Source organism: Brassica napus, chromosome C9, assembly GCF_020379485.1.
Source record: "Brassica napus cultivar Da-Ae chromosome C9, Da-Ae, whole genome shotgun sequence".
NCBI classification, from domain to species: domain Eukaryota; kingdom Viridiplantae; phylum Streptophyta; class Magnoliopsida; order Brassicales; family Brassicaceae; genus Brassica; species Brassica napus.
This window is the reverse complement of record NC_063452.1, coordinates 20853166-20870280: the sequence shown is the minus strand read 5'-3', so window position 1 is coordinate 20870280 and position 17115 is coordinate 20853166. Positions and strand designations below refer to the sequence as shown.

The window sequence follows — 17115 nt, the reverse complement described above, 5'->3', positions numbered from 1 at the left end:
TGTGCCGTCTAAGATGGAACCTCAGAAGAGGATTGGGAATATATAAGCATAAGATCTTCTCCACGAAATCAAAGGGACCGAGAGACAAAACATGGGTGATCAAATAGTGGCTAGGTATGGATTGCATGAAACAAATGAATCCGAATATTAAAGGAGAAAGATTATAAGCTGGATAAAGAATGTTAAAAGTACGAATGGTTTTTAACAATCATTGTCTTGGCAAAGATCATCGGACTATACATTATGATTTAAGACATCCAAAGAAAGATTATACAAAGCTAGCTAATTGAGAAGCTAATCGAAATGCCAGACACTGACCCGAGAAATGACTAACCAGCTTAGCACCAAATGAATGTCCTAGAAGAGACATAATCAAGTTGCTATAAAGTCTATACAAGATAGACCAAGTGTTCCATAAGATAAAGGAATCTCGGATAGAAAAGAATGGTGCATAGAATACAGATCCGAGATTATAAGAGAAACCATACCAGACATTGAGAAAAGGCTGCGCAGCTACACATCTAAGGTACCAAACCATGTGGCTTGGGACGCCAAGCTACTAGGTAATAAAGGTCGTAGATAATAAGATCTCAAATCTATAGATCATGTCTGGAACATAATGGAACCACATGAAAGTGTCGACACACACACACATATATATAAAGATACATAAAGTTATAGCACTTGAACATAAAGAGATAAACGAGGATCATGAACCCACGAATGAGTACTCATACAATCATAAAAGATCATAAAGATTAGAAAAGATAAAACGTGGAGGTTCAAAGTATCTAAAAGAGAGATGGGCGTATTGGCCATATACATATACAGAAACGTCATCTGATCAACCAGTGAAATAGATGGATCTTGTGAGAAGTAAAGAAACCGTGAGAGATGTACATGATGTAAAGGTGTTCATGATTTCCTACTAACAGCATTCGATTATAGCTTGTTACACAAGGTACTCACAGAGATCAAAGGAACAGATTATAAGGAGATAACTCCTATGTGGTGGATGCTGCTACAGATTTTCGAAATTGAAAATGGTCTGGTCATAAGAATGAAATTAGATACAAATGATGTAGTAAGCAGCATATGGATCACTGGATAAGATGAAAGAACAGCTTCGTTCCTAAGCTGATTCATGGACTGAAACATAAAGCAACTGCATATAGTATGTAAAAGAAATTGATCTTGGAGTTGTATAAAAGACAATCCAATACAGTCCATATATTTGAAATTCCTTGTGATTATATTAAACCTAAATGAGGTTAGTAGGCATAGAATAAATCTATGTGGGTGTCCGACCAAAAGCGTCCGGCCCCGACCCTTCAAACTAAAGATGTCCGACTCTGTCCGTCTAAGGGCGTCCGACTCTTCAGCAAAGAACGTCTGGCTCTTCTACTAGACACGTCCGGCTTTTAAGACTAAAAGGCGTCTGGCCCTTCTTCTTGATCATGGGCTAGTGGAGACAAAAGATCAACCGGATACAAATGCATTGTAATCCATAAGCCTGTGAGAGCCGAGATCTATGACCTAATAATATATACTTAGTGTGTGATATGATCCACAGCAACTGAGGTCATGAGACACCATCATCATCATTAAGATAGGAATGCAAAGAATAATGAATACAGCATTACCTAAGGCAAAGAAATCGATGTCCACATCAATGAGAGTGTTTCGGCCACAGAGCCATAATAAGAGATTATAAACTCACAGCAGTGATCATTGATCTTGAACACTCATGAGACAAGTAGTGGACATGTATAGACGAGGTCTATGACCCAGACATGGATCGGCCAGATTGAAACATGGTCGAATGGTAACCATAAATTGCCAAAGTAAAGAGTTTGGCAGTAGACGATCACGTCTAGATTATGGACACATGCAAACACGATTTGCAAAGACCCAATAGTGATCCCCGAGAAAAATATGGTTCACATTGTTTAGCACACATGCTTTACCGGGACACTAAATGTCAAATGACATGAGAAACGACCTAAGAAGTCAAAGTGGTCTAGATACGGCTTAGTAATGAACTTGGCCGATTACTCACATCCTATACATACAGGAAATATCACGCACCAAGATGCGTAGAATGTAGAACCTACACTGAGGTTCACATCAGGGGGAGTAGTGCGTGTTGTACTCTTTTTCCTTCATCATGGTTTTGTCCCACTGGGTTTTTCTGGTAAGGTTTTAATGAAGCAACATGAAGCGTACTACAAATCCTGTATGGTTATGGCATCCAAGGGGGAGTGTTATAAATTATTGAGTGGATTGCCATTAACCAAGACAAGAAGAGAAGACCCATCAGCCACGACCAGGCCCAGCCGCGGCCGCGTCCAAGGGAGAGAGAGAGAGTCGGCTAGTCTTGGCCGACTTAGTATTAGGTCGGCTAGTCTTGGCCGACTTAGTATTAGGTCGGCTAGTCTTAGACGACTTAGTATTAAATCGTCTAGTCTTGGCCGACTTAGAACTTAGGATGTTTTCCTTTTCTATGTTTTAGTAGTTTTCCTATTTCCTGTTGGATTAGGATATGTACTCTTTCCATTTATCTTTATCTTGTAATCTTTATATAAAGGAACCCCCATTGATATTAATAATACATCGAAATATTCAGTCTCTAAACCCTTCCAATTACAACAGAATACCCATTGTTAAGAAAAACAACTTAAAACGATTTGGTTCCATTAGATCGTATATGTATAGAAGTGTAATTTTGATTCATTTTCTTTGACGAATAAAATCATATTAACTGTGACAAACCAAAATTTAAATATAAATGTATTTTAACTAAATTTAGTTTTCTATATTTTCAAAAGAATATTTATTAAAAATAACTTTAAACAAATATTTTAAATATGTTAAAATTATAATTGGCGATTTCGAAGAGAAACGGCTATAGTTTCTTGCTTTTATCAACTAAAAATGAAAAATACTATTTATATCTCTGGTAAATAATAGGGTTAGGTTTAATGTAATTTGGTAAAATTTAAGGTTCGGTTCCTATATATTCTAACATAAAATATACAAGAAGACTTCTAACCCCTAAATATATTATTTTCCACAAGACTTAAATATACTAGTTTAAAAACCCTAAACTCAATTAACTAACTAAATCATTTCATTAAACTTAAAATTAACTTTAAAAGTGTTTAATATACACAAATCTAAAAACATATAGGATAAATTTTAACTTTTCAAAAAAAAGTTAAGCTTCCAAAATCTAATCCTAAAATACAAACACACTACAACATATGTTACCAAACTCTAAATCAAAAAATACCATGACACACTACATTCACTAATCTATGTTGGAAAACAGTTCAATTTTACTAGATCTTAATTTTTATCATTTACAAATATTTATAATTATATGATTTCAATTTTTCTCCCATCAAAATATTTTCTTAGAAAATTTATAAATTATTTTTAATATCTATTATATGAGAAGATTTCCAAGAAGTCTTACTTACAAAACTACAAAAGATTTCGAGAGGTTATATTCGTAAAAATGTATATTCATTTTTTGTTTGGTCATAAAGGACTGGTCGTAATTTCACTAGTGTTTTGAATTACATTTGCATCTGATTAAAATTGAAATATACTTTTGCATTTGAAATCAAGTTTTATGTCATTTTTGGCAAATTCCCAGGATGTATTTAATATCGTGAGAAACTAAATCATTTTAACCTAACTACCTCATCTTTTGACAATCCTGAGCACACCATCTTTGAATATAAACTTAAGTTAAATCTGAACTATTGTTACATAATTACCAATGTTAAGTGGATTTAATTTTAATGAAGTTTAAATATGAACAAATTTCTTCATTGACAAAAAAAAAAAAACAATTGACATTCATTTCCATCTCGAAGCCTAATTGTGGTTTTTTAAATTTCTTTATTGACAAAAAAAAAAAAAAAACAATTGACATTCATTTCCATCTCGAAGCCTAATTGTGGTTTTTTTGGCTTTTTTCTAGTAGTATGCTGCAGGGATGGGCATTTCAGAACCACTCCATTCATTTTCTTGTATTCTGTTCTTAGGTCTGTATTTTCTTTTGTATACACAATAATACTAATTTCTTCAACTTCCCTTCTAACTATACTACGCAAGTTAACAGAGTTATGCAAAAGGGTCGTTTAATTGTCACGTTGTTAAGATGTTACTGAACCTACTGTTTTTTGTCACACATGTGACAAAATAGTCGTAGTCGATGTAGACATAACCTTTGAATTTGAATCTTGTAATAATCACCCGGTCCCGGCTCTAGGCTACGGCAATATAGGCAATTGCCATAGATCCATGGGTCTAAAAAAGTTTTAGTTTTATTTTATTAGCTACAAAAACCCATTTTAGTTTGTTAATTTTTTAATTAGTTAGTGAAATTATAACAAAAGGGTCCATGATAAACCTATTTTAAATACAAAAAGACACCAAATTTTATTTTAAGCTTCACCATTCTCAATTTTTCCATTGACAAAACCTAGTTTAACGTTAAGGCCCATCTTTTTAATTTTTTTTCTTTGAATACCACAAATTTTTTTTGCTTCAGTTTAAGGAAATGCAATACAAAAAGCTGAGAATTTTTTATAGGGAAATTACTTAGAATAACACACATTTTATGAGTAATGACCAGAATAACATACAAAAACAAAGAAAGAATGAAAAGTGAGTTAAAGTCCAAAATACTCAATCAATAAATAGATTTAAACATAATATAGCTTCTTTATACAGAAAATGAAAGACTCTAGATAAGCTAGAAACTTTGATTGAGCAAAAAAAAGGTAAAAACTTTTTTTTTTTAAAAACTTCCTTCCCCCACGACATTTCCCTTTCCTTAAACCTGTCACTAGAATCTACTACAAGGTGAGTGAATGTACCAGGATTGGCTTCTCTAATCATGTGCAGATACTCAGGTAACTCATGGTAGCCACTCTCTGCGGATCCCCTAACCAATTCTCTTGCACATTTTAGTGTCCGGTGAGCTTTCCAGTAGTTAATCTTTATTCCAAAGCACATGTTGAGGGACTGCCGCACATGACTTGGCAAAATGGTTGGCTCCACTCCACCAATGAAATCAGTGTATAAAGATCCGAGAATCTCTGGTTTTTCTTGTCTGCAACGAGCTGATCGTTCTGTAACTGAACAAGTATGCTCAGAAACATAGCTGCGTACGGTAAAGCGAGGAGTAGCACTTGTTGGTGATGCTCTTAACTTCCAACTACAGCCTCCAATCCAACACTTTACGATTAAAAGAGTCAGCATTGAGTACTCGACATCATAATCGAATTTTTGCACTATCGTCAAGATCTTAAGTCGTGTTTGTAATGAAGACTTGGAATCAAAACTTTGGCCAACAACTATATCTATAGAATCCAGTTGTTGCCTAACATGAGTGACTACCTTAGCCTTTTTTCGTTTTTGTCGCTGACCCAATCTTTGGCTTATACTCCTTCTTCATCTCTATATCTAATACTGGAGTTAATCCGTATGTTATAAAGTCCTCGTCATCTGATGTAGCACCATCTGAATCATCGCAATAGTCAAATCGTTCTCCGTCAGTGTCTGTGGCTTCATCATGATTATAATCAGATTGGTTTTGCATCAGTGTCTGTGTCTTCATCGTTTTCTTGTTGCTTCTTAGAGAGACTTCCACACATAGACGAACTTGGTCAGATTTTCGGAGACGGAAAATCGTCAAAAATTCTCAATTTTAACTGGAGGTGTGTCATGAGTTAGCTTCATCAAGCTTTTCCTGCTAAGCATGTAACTCAATTCGAGATTAGCATGGCCTCTATCTAATCCGTAGTCCTCATAAACCATGTTAATCATATCTTCCAAGTTTGTGTCGTCATTCACTGGAATTACTTTGCTTCCTCTTTTGCTATCAACGTGAAACATCCATTTATCATTCTCGAATAACCACTGGCCACAAACAACTATAACATCCATCATCGAATTTCTTGGGATAAACGTAAAAGAATCAATTGTCAAAAAGAAGACATCGTAACTTGGAGAAGAAGAACTGACTACGGCTAAACCTAGGTTTTAATAACTGTTCCGGTTAGTGGTCGGATTTTTTGGTTCAATTAGTAACCCAAAATTTCTCTAAATCTAATTAGTAAACCAATTTTCGCAAATAAGACTGCTACAACATATAACACCTTCAAAGTCTGCCATAACGTATGTTAAAGTCTGCTATCACATAAAAGTTAGTTGTGCTAGTTTATAAGTCTGCAGCAAAGCATACTTGATTGGGAAAGTTTATTGTTTATAAACGAACAAAATATAAGTCTGCGATCTCTTGAACATGAAAATCTGCCAAATTATAAAAAGTATGTGAGAAAAATATACGTGCCATTATGAAAGTCTTCGAAATATTATAAAGATGCCTTCAAAAGACAAAAATCAGCATCCTTAGCGGAACATTGGGATTTGCTCGGCATCCTTGGCGGAACTGTGGGGAGTGTATTATGGCTTGTGCATTGCGTGGGATTGTGGTATTAGAAGGCTGGAGGTGGAGGTGGATTCGGCGAGTGTGGTGGGTTTTCTTAGGACAGGGATACATGATTCTCATCCCCTGTCGTTCATAGTACGTTTGTGCTATGGCTTCATATCAAGAGACTGGCTAGTCAAGTTTTCTCATGTGTATAGGGAGGCTAATCATCTTGCCGATGGATTAGCGACCTATGCGTTCTCTTTACCATTTGGTTTGCAATATTTTGAGACTATTCCGGAAGTTGTTGTTCCGATTTTGTTGGAGGACTCGAGCATGGTTTCTAGACCTCGCCATGTTTACTTGTAGTTGTTTTGAGTTTGAATAAAAAGTGGGGGACTAATGTCTCCTGCAATCTACCAAAAAAAAAAAAAAGACAAAAATCTGCTATAAAAACCTGCCAATTAAAAACAAATCTGCTATTGAAATTAAATCTACCATAATGTGTGGTAGACTTTTTCAGAAAGTCTGTAATGATATAAAATCTGCCACAATAAGTTTATGGAAAAAAATAAATTTGTCAAGTACTAATAAAACTGTCATTAAATGTCGCAGATTTTGAACAGTAGACTTATTTATATATTTCAAAAATATTTATTTTCTGTAAATTTTTTTTTGTAAATTTTTTTTTTGTTAACAAAGAAAATAATAGCATTCTGGGCATAAAAAATAATCTAGTACTTAAAAAAATGTATGTTATTCTAGTAATTATAACATAATTTGATGTTATTTTCGTAATCTTCCCTTTTTTTTAAAAAAAGTCTCTATTTTATGTTTCGTCCACGGTAGAGATGTCAAACTAGGTACTGGCCCGCGGGCCCAGCCCGTGGGCCCGGCCCGTTAGGGATTGGTTTAGGGCGGGTTTGGACCAGTGATTTCATGTCCCTCAAAAAAGCGGGCCTGGCGGGAGAGGCTTGTCGCGGAACCGGACCCAAAGCGGGCAAGCCCATAGTAATCCGCGGGTTTCTCCATGTCCCGCAGCCCTAGTCTCTAGACTCTTCATTTGCTCTTCACCTGGAAAAAAACGTGAGAGAGATAGAGTGAAAGGCGGTGTGGTTGCGACTTCCACCGTGGAAAGAAACAAAGCTCCGACGATGACGACGGTGGTTCGCTCTCCCGACACTGCTTCTGCTCACTACTTCGTCTTCCAACTGCAGTCTGCAGCAGAGGAGCTAAAACGACAAGGTCTGACAAAGTAGATTCTTCTTCTTCGATGTGTCTTCCGTTCTTCCCTATGAGCTTCCAAACTCCTCAGATCGAACATGCATGTACAGAGTTATGTATTTCAGACAAAAAATTGAAGTTCTTTTGGAATTATTATCTCTGCTGTAACTCTTTGTTTTTTTTTTCCAGGTTGTTAGATAAGAAGACCAACAAGATCCGAGGTCTTGATCTAGCTTAGCGATCTATAGTTTGTGTTATGTCTTATCTAGGTTAGCGATCCATGTAAACAATTGAACAACAAGATCTGAAAGCGTACTGTTAGATCCTAGTATTAAAAAAAACAACAAGCGTGTCTTTGTTTCATCGTTTATTTTTGTATATTTTGTGTTATGTCTTTGACTCATTGTAGCTTTGGTTTTAGGTAACAACAGTGTTGATCGAGAATGCTTATTGTGTGAGGTAACCTTTCTTTTATTTAGTGATAAAACTTCTATCTAATAGAACAAAAATAAGTTGTGTTCAGTCTCTGATATGTTTGTTTGTCACGTTGTATTTGTTTTGTGCAATGTTTTGAGGCGATGAAGTGATGAAGAACAAGGAGGCGACTGGTTCATCCAAACAGCTTTTCATTCCCTAACAGCTTCAGTACCTCAGGTTAGTCAGTCTCTTATGCATAACTAGTAATCATTGATAGGAGAGCTAGATGTCTATTGTCTTGTGTTGACTAGTTCGGTGAATCTTCGCTGCGTAGCTTATGAAAAATCATTCTGAAGATTTTAAGGGTGAATGTTCTTAAGCTATGCGTGTAGATTCACTGCAAAGTTAAGACAAGAGTATTTTCTTACTGTCTTCTGTTCAGTAGTGTAGCGACTTGTTTCACTTGTTTGCATTATAGTCTCATGTAAACTCTCTGATATGTTTTTTCTTTTTGTCTGTGTCACGCGTTTGAATATGTGTTGCCTCGAGCTCGTGGAGTGATCGTGACCAAGGAGGCATCAGCACGTCAGCCTACCATTGCTATGACCAGCTTTATGACCTCAGGTTAGTCGCAGTCTTCCGTATAACTAATAAGCATTGATAGGAGAACTCACTGGTTAGATAGGACTCCCTGTTTAGATAGGTTAACTCACTGTCTTGCTTAAGAACCACTGTATTGATATGAGAGCTCATTGTCTTGCTTAGAACTAGCTTTATTGATATGAGAACTTTCTGTTTGATGTTGATCTCATGATCTGTTGTTAGATGCTTGTATACGCTGCTTGTCCTCAAGCTAATAAAAATTTGTGAATGTTTATGTGAATGTTTACGTAGATTACTAGCTTGTCCTCAAGCTAGTATAAAATTTAAATTATCAATTTTTAACTTAATTAAAAATTTAAAATATTTTAAAAACCCTAAAACCACTAACACACGTAGCTTAGGTTAAGGGAGCCGTAACTTAGCTTAAAATAGAATTTTCTAAACCAACCGATACCTGAGAGACCATGGGATCAAGAAGCGACTCAGAAGAGCAGTTCACTTTGGATACTAACCACGTTCCACCAGATACAACGGACTTTGAGACTCAACATGTCATGGCAAGACTTGCGGCAATTGATGAGAACGATGATCAGCGTGATGGTGGTGATGAGGGAAACAAGCAAGGTCGCAAAAGAAAGCTGTTAAGTCTGGTCGATTCAGAAGAGGATGTTGATGTTGAAATAACTCCAACAACCCAACCGAGGAAGCCTCATAGAAAAACCAGCTTTGGAACAGCCTCGCAGAAACCCATGTACCAATCCACTCTGGATGGAGGTAGTGGCTCTTCCGAACAGGCCAGTAGTCAGAAGAAGAATGTTCCTCTGAAATATGTGATTTGTGGAGGGAGGAGAAAGCCAGTGCCTCGGGGGTCGTCTACTCAGTCGCGGAAAAACAAAGGACCGAGTACTCAGTCCCGGAAAAACAAAGGACCGAGTACTCAGTCGCTGAAGAAGAAGAGCAAGATCCAAGAGGAGATACCAGATTTTGATGAGGAACTAGTAGAAGATGAGTTGGACGAGGATGAAGCCGGTTTGGATGAAGCCGGATTGGATGAAGCCGGTTTGGATGATATGGAGAATAGGCAACGATCAGATGTGTGGAAGGATTTCACGGTGGTTGAAAAACACAATGGAGATTTGAAAGCTGTGTGCAATCATTGCAGGAATGAGTATGCATGGTATTCTCACTCGCATGGAACAAGTGGGCTGAGAAGGCATTGGGGGAGATGTAAAATGTATCCAAGGAATACTGGGAGGCAACAACAACTCAATACTGAAGGGAAAGTAGTATCTCGCAAGTATGATCATACTGTGTTCAGACAGATGGTAGCTAAGACTATAGTCCAGCATGATCTACCTTACGCGTACGTTGAGTATCAAAAAGTTAGAGACACATGGGCGTATTTGAATGCTGATGTCCAAACAATTTGTCGAAACACAGCGAGAGCAGATGTGTATCGATTATATGAGAGTGAGAGAGACACACTCAAGAGGGAATTAGGGAGTCTTCCTGGACGAGTGTCCTTCACATCTGACTTGTGGACATCAGTGAAACGAGAAGGATACATGTGTGTGACAGCACATTACATTGATCGGAATTGGAAGTTGAACAGCAAGATCTTGACGTTTTGTGCTCTACCACCACCACATACTGGTATGAATGTTTCTGTTCAGCTCCTTGAATCACTGAAAGAGTGGGGAATTGAAAAGAAGGTGTTCTCGGTCACATTAGATAATGCTACAAGTAATGACTCGATGCAAGATATTGTGAAATCGCAGCTGAATTTGAATGATGATTTGTTGTGTGGAGGAGAGTTTTTTCATGTCAGATGTGCAGCTCACATACTTAACCTCATTGTGCAAGATGGGTTGAAGGTTATTGGAGACTCTTTGCAGAAAGTAAGAGACAGTGTTAAGTATTTTTTAGGATCGGAAACGCGTGAACAGCTGTTCCACAAATGTGTGGATGCTGCCGGTGTAGTAGAAGGTGGATGGCTTATACTGGACGTGCCGACAAGATGGAACTCAACTTACTATATGCTTGAAAGAGCCATCAAGTACCGTAAAGCATTTGTTAAGTTGGAGGCATTTGATAAGAAGGGTTATAAAACGGCGCCCACAGCTGAGGAATGGACTAGAGCAGCCAATATTTGCGATTTTTTGGGTCCTTTTGCTGTGATCACAAGCTTGAGGTCTGGTTCGAATTACCCGACTGAAAACTTGCTTTTCTATCAGGTTTGGTTGATCCATGATTGGCTTCGGAGAAATGAGGAAAGCCAAGACGAGATTGTCAGATACATGGTGCCACCGATGAAGGAGAAGTTCGACAAATATTGGGACGAAGTCAGTGGTGTTTTTACAATGGCAGCAGTCTTCGATCCACGGTTTAAGCTTTCTATTGTCGAATGTTGTTTAGGGAAGCTTGACATGAGTACACGTGATGCAAAGGTGAAGAATCTGCGTGAGAAGCTGAGTATTCTGTTTGAGTCATACGACAAAAAATCCAAGAATAACTCGCCTTCCACTGAGCCTCGTGAGACTGCTTCGCAAAAAGCATCCGATGGGGCTGTTTATGAACCATAATGTGAGTGTTTTTCATTTTTTAATCTTCTGTTTTTTTTTTCCTCTCTAATATTTTTTTTCAACTTAGGATTTCTTTGCATTTCGCCAAACGAGTGGCATTGTGAGTGAAAAGACACCTCTAGAAGCTTATCTTGAAGAACCACCTTTGGACTTTACTAATTTCCAGATCTTGGACATCCTCGATTGGTGGAAAGATAATGCGCATCGGTATGGTGACTTGGCTGCAATGGCATGTGATCTGCTAAGTATTCCAATCACAACAGTGGCTTCGGAGTCTTCCTTCAGTATTGGATCGTGAGTTCTGAATAAATATAGAAGCCGTCTACTCCCAAAAAATGTGCAAGCTCTCATATGCACTAGGAATTGGATCAAGGGATACAAATCTTATGCACATGGTTAATAACACTCATTTTAATTTTATTAAGAGTTCCATTATCCTTTATCCTAAGTAAATAAAATTTCTGATATTTTCAGATGAAGAAGTCGATGGTGATGGTGAAGAAGAGAATTTACCATCATTTGAGTCCATTGTTGATGGGGAAGGTGAAGATGAGTAGATCGCAAGTTTGAAATGTTATTTTGATTTGGTGTTTTGCTTCAATTACAATTTAAGATTTTTTGTTTAAGGTGCTTGGTTTTGTTTTGAGTACTTATTTGGATCATTTGGTGTTCCTATGAAATTTACTTTGGTTGGGACTTAGCTTTTCATCTTTAACATGCTGTTGATATCAATTCTCATTCTACAAGTGAGTGTATCTGAATTACGGCGTTTAAGATGTACGTTGATGAACTTCATGAACTTCAAAAACCAAAAAAAAATCAAGAACAATAACAATATATGTAAAATTTTGTTTTGAGCTCCAATAATAGATTCATGTCTTTACGTATCTTCACATAGTGGAGCAGCATGCAGTGTCGAGAGACATCCTTATGCACTCCTTTTACGTTCAGCCCGCGGGACGGCTTGTAAGGGACTGTGGACATCGGCGGTACGGGATTGGGACGGCCTTTTGGAGACTGCAGCCCACGCGGGACGGGCCGGCCTGAACCCGCGAGATGACGATCCCGCCGCGGTACGGGACGGGACGGGACGGGACGGGACAGGATGACCTGTTTGACATCACTAGTCCACGGCCATTAATTTTTTTGAGACGGCCAATTTTTTTTTGATAAAAATAAATCACACAATTTGATCACAATCTCTTATATAAGTTTCTTCACTGACAAAAGAACACTCGCAACATACATCCATTTCCATCTTGTTCTCGCAGATTCTGCTTTTAGTTGCAGGGATGAGAGTTTCAAAATAAGCCCCTGCAGTTTCTTATATATCGTTTTTAGCCCTATATATTTTTCTTTCTACACAGTAGCATCAACTTCTTCAAACTCCTTACAAGATATCTTCATCAATTGTCTCCACCAAAACACAAATGTCGATTTTCCACTGGACAAAACATTCTTCACTCCTGATAGGAACGCCTCGATGTTCATTGAAGTCCTTAACTCGACGGCTCAAAATCAACGATACTTGACCACATCAATGCCTAAACCAGATTTCATAGTCAAACCGGTTCATGAGTCTCACGTCCAAGCTTCCATCATATGTTCCAAGAAACTGGGAATTCATCTCCGTGTTAGAAGCGGCGGTCACGATTTTGAAGGCTTGTCCTATGTTTCACATATAGAAACACCGTTTATAATTATTGATCTGTCGAAACTGAGACAGATTAATGTTGATATTGAAGACAATAGTGTTTGGGTTCAAGCTGGTGCTACAGTCGGTGAGCTTTACTACAGGTAAGTCTCGTTTTGTTTTAAACACAAATTTTTTTTTGTTTTTTTGTTACTGAATTTATTTATGTGTTTGCGTTTATATATTATGAAAAATTTGCTATGCAAATATTATATTCCTGAATTACCGAAAAAGGTTTATCTACTACTTGTCTTACTCAAAACTTTGGATTATTGATTATTGGTTAATAATATCATCAAAATCTTGTACACCTAAAATCATGTTTTTTTTTCTCATCTTTTGAGAAAGCTAAAATCATGTTCTATTTCGATATTACATTGATAAACTAAAGGTTTGATTTCAGATCTGAATTTTAAAAACAAAACTAGAAAATAGAGTAAAAAATATATAAACTAAAACATAGGTTGAATTATGTTAATTTAACGTTTTTTTGAACGAGTTATTTTAACGTTTTCTAGATACTTAAAAAATCTTATGTTTGACTTCACAATATGCAATGACAAAACGCAACCAAACAATCACACACAAGAGTAAACAATATTTGACTATAGGATCTTTGGCTTGTTAACTGTAGAATTTCAGAGAAGAGCAAGATTCATGGATGCCCTGCTGGTATATACCCGAACTTAGGCATTGGTGGGCATATAACAGGCGGTGCATACGGTTCCTTGATGAGAAAGTATGGTCTTGCTGCTGATAATGTTCTAGACGCAAAGATAGTTGATGCTAACGGCAAGTTACTAGACAGAACCTCGATGGGAGAGGATATGTTTTGGGCGATTAGAGGAGGCGCAGGAGGGAGTTTCGGGATAATTTTTTCAAGGAAGATCAAGCTTGTTCCTGTTCCTCAAACCCTAACTGTCTTCAGGGTCACCAAAACACTAGACCAAGACGCAGGATTCAAGATTCTTTCAAAGTGGCAACAAGTTGCGGACAAGCTAGTTGAAGATAAGTTTCTTGGCGATAAAGGCAACTTGATGGAGGTCATGCACAAGGATTTTCCAGAACTAGGGCTAACTAAGGAGGATTGTCTAGAAATGAGCTGGATCGAATCCGTTATTTACAACTCTGGATTCTCGAGAAGCACTCCTCCTCCTCCTGAGGTTTTGCTTCAAGCAAAGTCACCTCTTGGAGAAGTTTACTTAAAAGCCAAATCAGACTTCGCTAAAGAACCGATTCCTGTTTTAGGTCTTAAAGGGATGATCAAGAAGATTCTTGAAGAAGAAGCTGCAGTAATGATATGGACTCCATACGGTGGAATGATGGATAAAATCCCTGAATCTGAGATCCCGTTTCCGCATAGAAGCGGAACCAGCTTCATGATTTTGTATTACAGGAGCTGGTCAGACACCGAGAAGAGACCAGACATGCGTATCAAATGGATCAGAGAGTTGTACAGTTACATGACGCCTTATGTCTCAAGTAACCCATGACGAGCATATGTGAACTACAGAGATCTAGACCTGGGACAGAACAGCAACAACTCAAAGACAAGCCTCAAACAAGCTCAAGTCTGGGGAGCAAAGTACTTCAAGGACAATTTCAACAGATTGGTGAAGATTAAAACAAAATCTGATCCAGAGAACTTGTTTAGACACGAACAAAGCATCCCCCTTCTTTGCTGAAGCTAAGCTGATGATATATAATACTATTTAAATAAGTATCATCATACAATAAACTCGAATAGCATCCCCCTTCTTTGCTGAAGCTAAGCTGATGATATATAATACTATTTAAATAAGTATCATCATACAATAAACTCGAATAAATAAATGGAACAATGCTTCTTTCTTCTTTTATTTCAGACAATCTTGAATAATCCCATATCCCATTTAAACTATTATTTAGGAATTGATTTTTCGCAATAAAGCTCTCACAGTAAAAGTTAGACTGGCTAAATACGATGTTACTTTTAATGAATAATTAAATTTTATTTATATAATTACCCATTAAACATGAGATAATTATAATAAAAAAAATTCAAAAGAAAGAAAAACGGTCTTTGGCAAAAAGAATTCATGTCTATTGTATTATTATCCAAACTAGTATTACTTTTCATTAGATAAATTTCTGAATATATAATATCGAGTTAAAATTGAATTCTGAATTAAAAATAATTAAATAGTCTTGATAATTATAAGTTTATATATTAGCTATGTTTTGATAAACATAATTGATGATCTTGATGATTAATAAAAAAATTAAAATTTAGAAATAAAAACACAATCAAAATTGTATATAAAGAGATTTTTACAATGTGAAAGACTGGATCATATAAAAATAGTTTTATGTTAAATTTGTTATTGATTTTTGTAAGTGAATGACAGTAAATTATTTTGTTAGTCTTTAAATTAATAATATATTAATGGGTCAACGACTTATTTTCCCACGAGAACTATTATATAGCATCAGATCCCCACCAAACTATTATCTCGTGCCAGATTTCTCCAAATTTAAAATTGTAAACTTATTTCTCCATGAATCAATAGTTCAAAACTTATTTGCCCATAATCTATGGTTTAATCGGTTTAATGTTAATTAACCATTTTTAAACCAACTAAACCAAATAAAATCCCAATTTCTATCTCAAGATAGGATTCATCAACAAAAAAAAATTGATTCCCAAACAAAAAAAGATCCATTCTTTTCTATCTCAATGAAGCTTACATATCCTTTCCCAAGTAATCTTCGCTACTCTCTTTAACAATGCTTCACTGATTTTTGTGTGAATGAGAGTGATTTAAGATGAGCTAGAATCAACCTTTGCTTGCCTGAATTTGGAAATTACTGGTTTCAGAGTTGTCAGTTTTAATAATTGTTGCTCCGGTTTGCCTCGGGGAAGAAGAAGGGAGAAGTTAGATTGTCAATGGACCCAAAGCCATGGGAGTTGGAGTTTCCGCGGCAGCGACTACAGCTTTAACGGCTGTGATGAGCAACCAGACAATGGCGTTGGTGGATGAGAGAATGTCCACAGAAGGAAGAGGATTACCATTTGGGCTGAGCAACAACCTCTGTTTAGCTTCTCCTTCACCATCTTCGCAAGAGGGAAGTGCTCATCTGTTTAAGATGGTGTTTCTGGGCCGCCGCATCCGTTTATTCTGTTGGATCTGATGGCGGAAGGAGTGAAGTTTTCAAGCTCTAAAGCGTGAAAGAGATTCCTTTACTTACCAGAAGATTAACAATGGCTACAATCCCATGACCGGGGACAAATGATCGATGATGAATCTTTTTTTTTGTTTGGGAATCAATTTTTGTTTAATTTTTTTTTTGCTGATAAATCATTTCTTTTAGATAAAAACTGGGTTTTTATTTGGTTTAGCTGGTTTAAAAATTGTTAATTAACATTAAACCGATTAAACCATATATTATGGGCAATTGAATTTCAAACTATTAATTTGTGGAGAAATAAGTCTGTAACTTTAAATTCAGGGAGATCTGGCACGAGGTCATAGTTCGGTGGAGATCTGATGCTATATAATAGTTTTCGTGGGAAAACAGATCGTCGACCCTATATTAATTAATAAATATTAGTAAGATAATTATGTCTACATGACGGGCGAATCACTAGTGTATACAGTATTTATAAAATGATTTGGACATATGTCATCACCACATTTTTTTCACTAAAAAAGATTAGATGGCTTAAGAGAATTATGACATGGCAACACTTGATGATGACATTTATAATTTCTTTGTATAAGTGTTTATTTTTTTGGCAAGATTTTTTATATAAGGTAACAACAAAAAACTTATATATCAACCATTATATATAATTTAAACTAGATCTCAACCCGCACAACCGTGCTGGTGTTATCTTTACTTTTTATGTTTGATAATTATGATTTGTTTTAATTTTTTGTAAAATAAATTTGTTGACAACATGTGTTATTAATGTTAAGAACTAAAGTGGTATGTTAGATAAATCATTTGTTTTTTTGAATATTTATTATTTCTAAACTTACCATTTTAAAGTTTATTTATTTCCAAATCATACAATTTCTATGATTTGTATATATTAATATATATATATGTGTGCTGATAAAAAAACAAATTTTTCATTTTTTTGGTTTTTATATGCTTTCATTTAT

At 36.3% G+C, this 17115-nt stretch overlaps 1 protein-coding gene and 1 pseudogene across 1 annotated transcript; both read left to right on the top strand.

Moving 5' to 3' along the window:
* The first annotated feature begins 9156 nt into the window (after positions 1 to 9156).
* Positions 9157 to 11831, top strand: LOC125592529 (zinc finger BED domain-containing protein RICESLEEPER 2-like). The gene is made up of 3 exons (XM_048767747.1): positions 9157 to 11259; positions 11342 to 11558; positions 11749 to 11831. Exons 1-3 carry the CDS (start codon positions 9157 to 9159, stop codon positions 11829 to 11831), a joined length of 2403 nt encoding a protein of 800 aa, XP_048623704.1.
* A 720-nt stretch (positions 11832 to 12551) lies between these two features.
* On the top strand, positions 12552 to 16417 carry LOC106417732 (annotated as a pseudogene).
* The last annotated feature ends 698 nt before the right edge of the window (positions 16418 to 17115 follow it).

Bases quoted from the DNA above. Each gene is read 5' to 3' on its own strand.
- LOC125592529 (XM_048767747.1), top strand. From the start codon at position 9,157: ATGGGATCAAGAAGCGACTCAGAAGAGCAGTTCACTTTGGATACTAAC. The intron at 11,260-11,341 runs GTTTATGAACCA...TTTTCAACTTAG, and splicing joins AAAAAGCATCCGATGGGGCT to GATTTCTTTGCATTTCGCCA. The intron at 11,559-11,748 runs GTATTGGATCGT...TGATATTTTCAG, and splicing joins GGCTTCGGAGTCTTCCTTCA to ATGAAGAAGTCGATGGTGAT.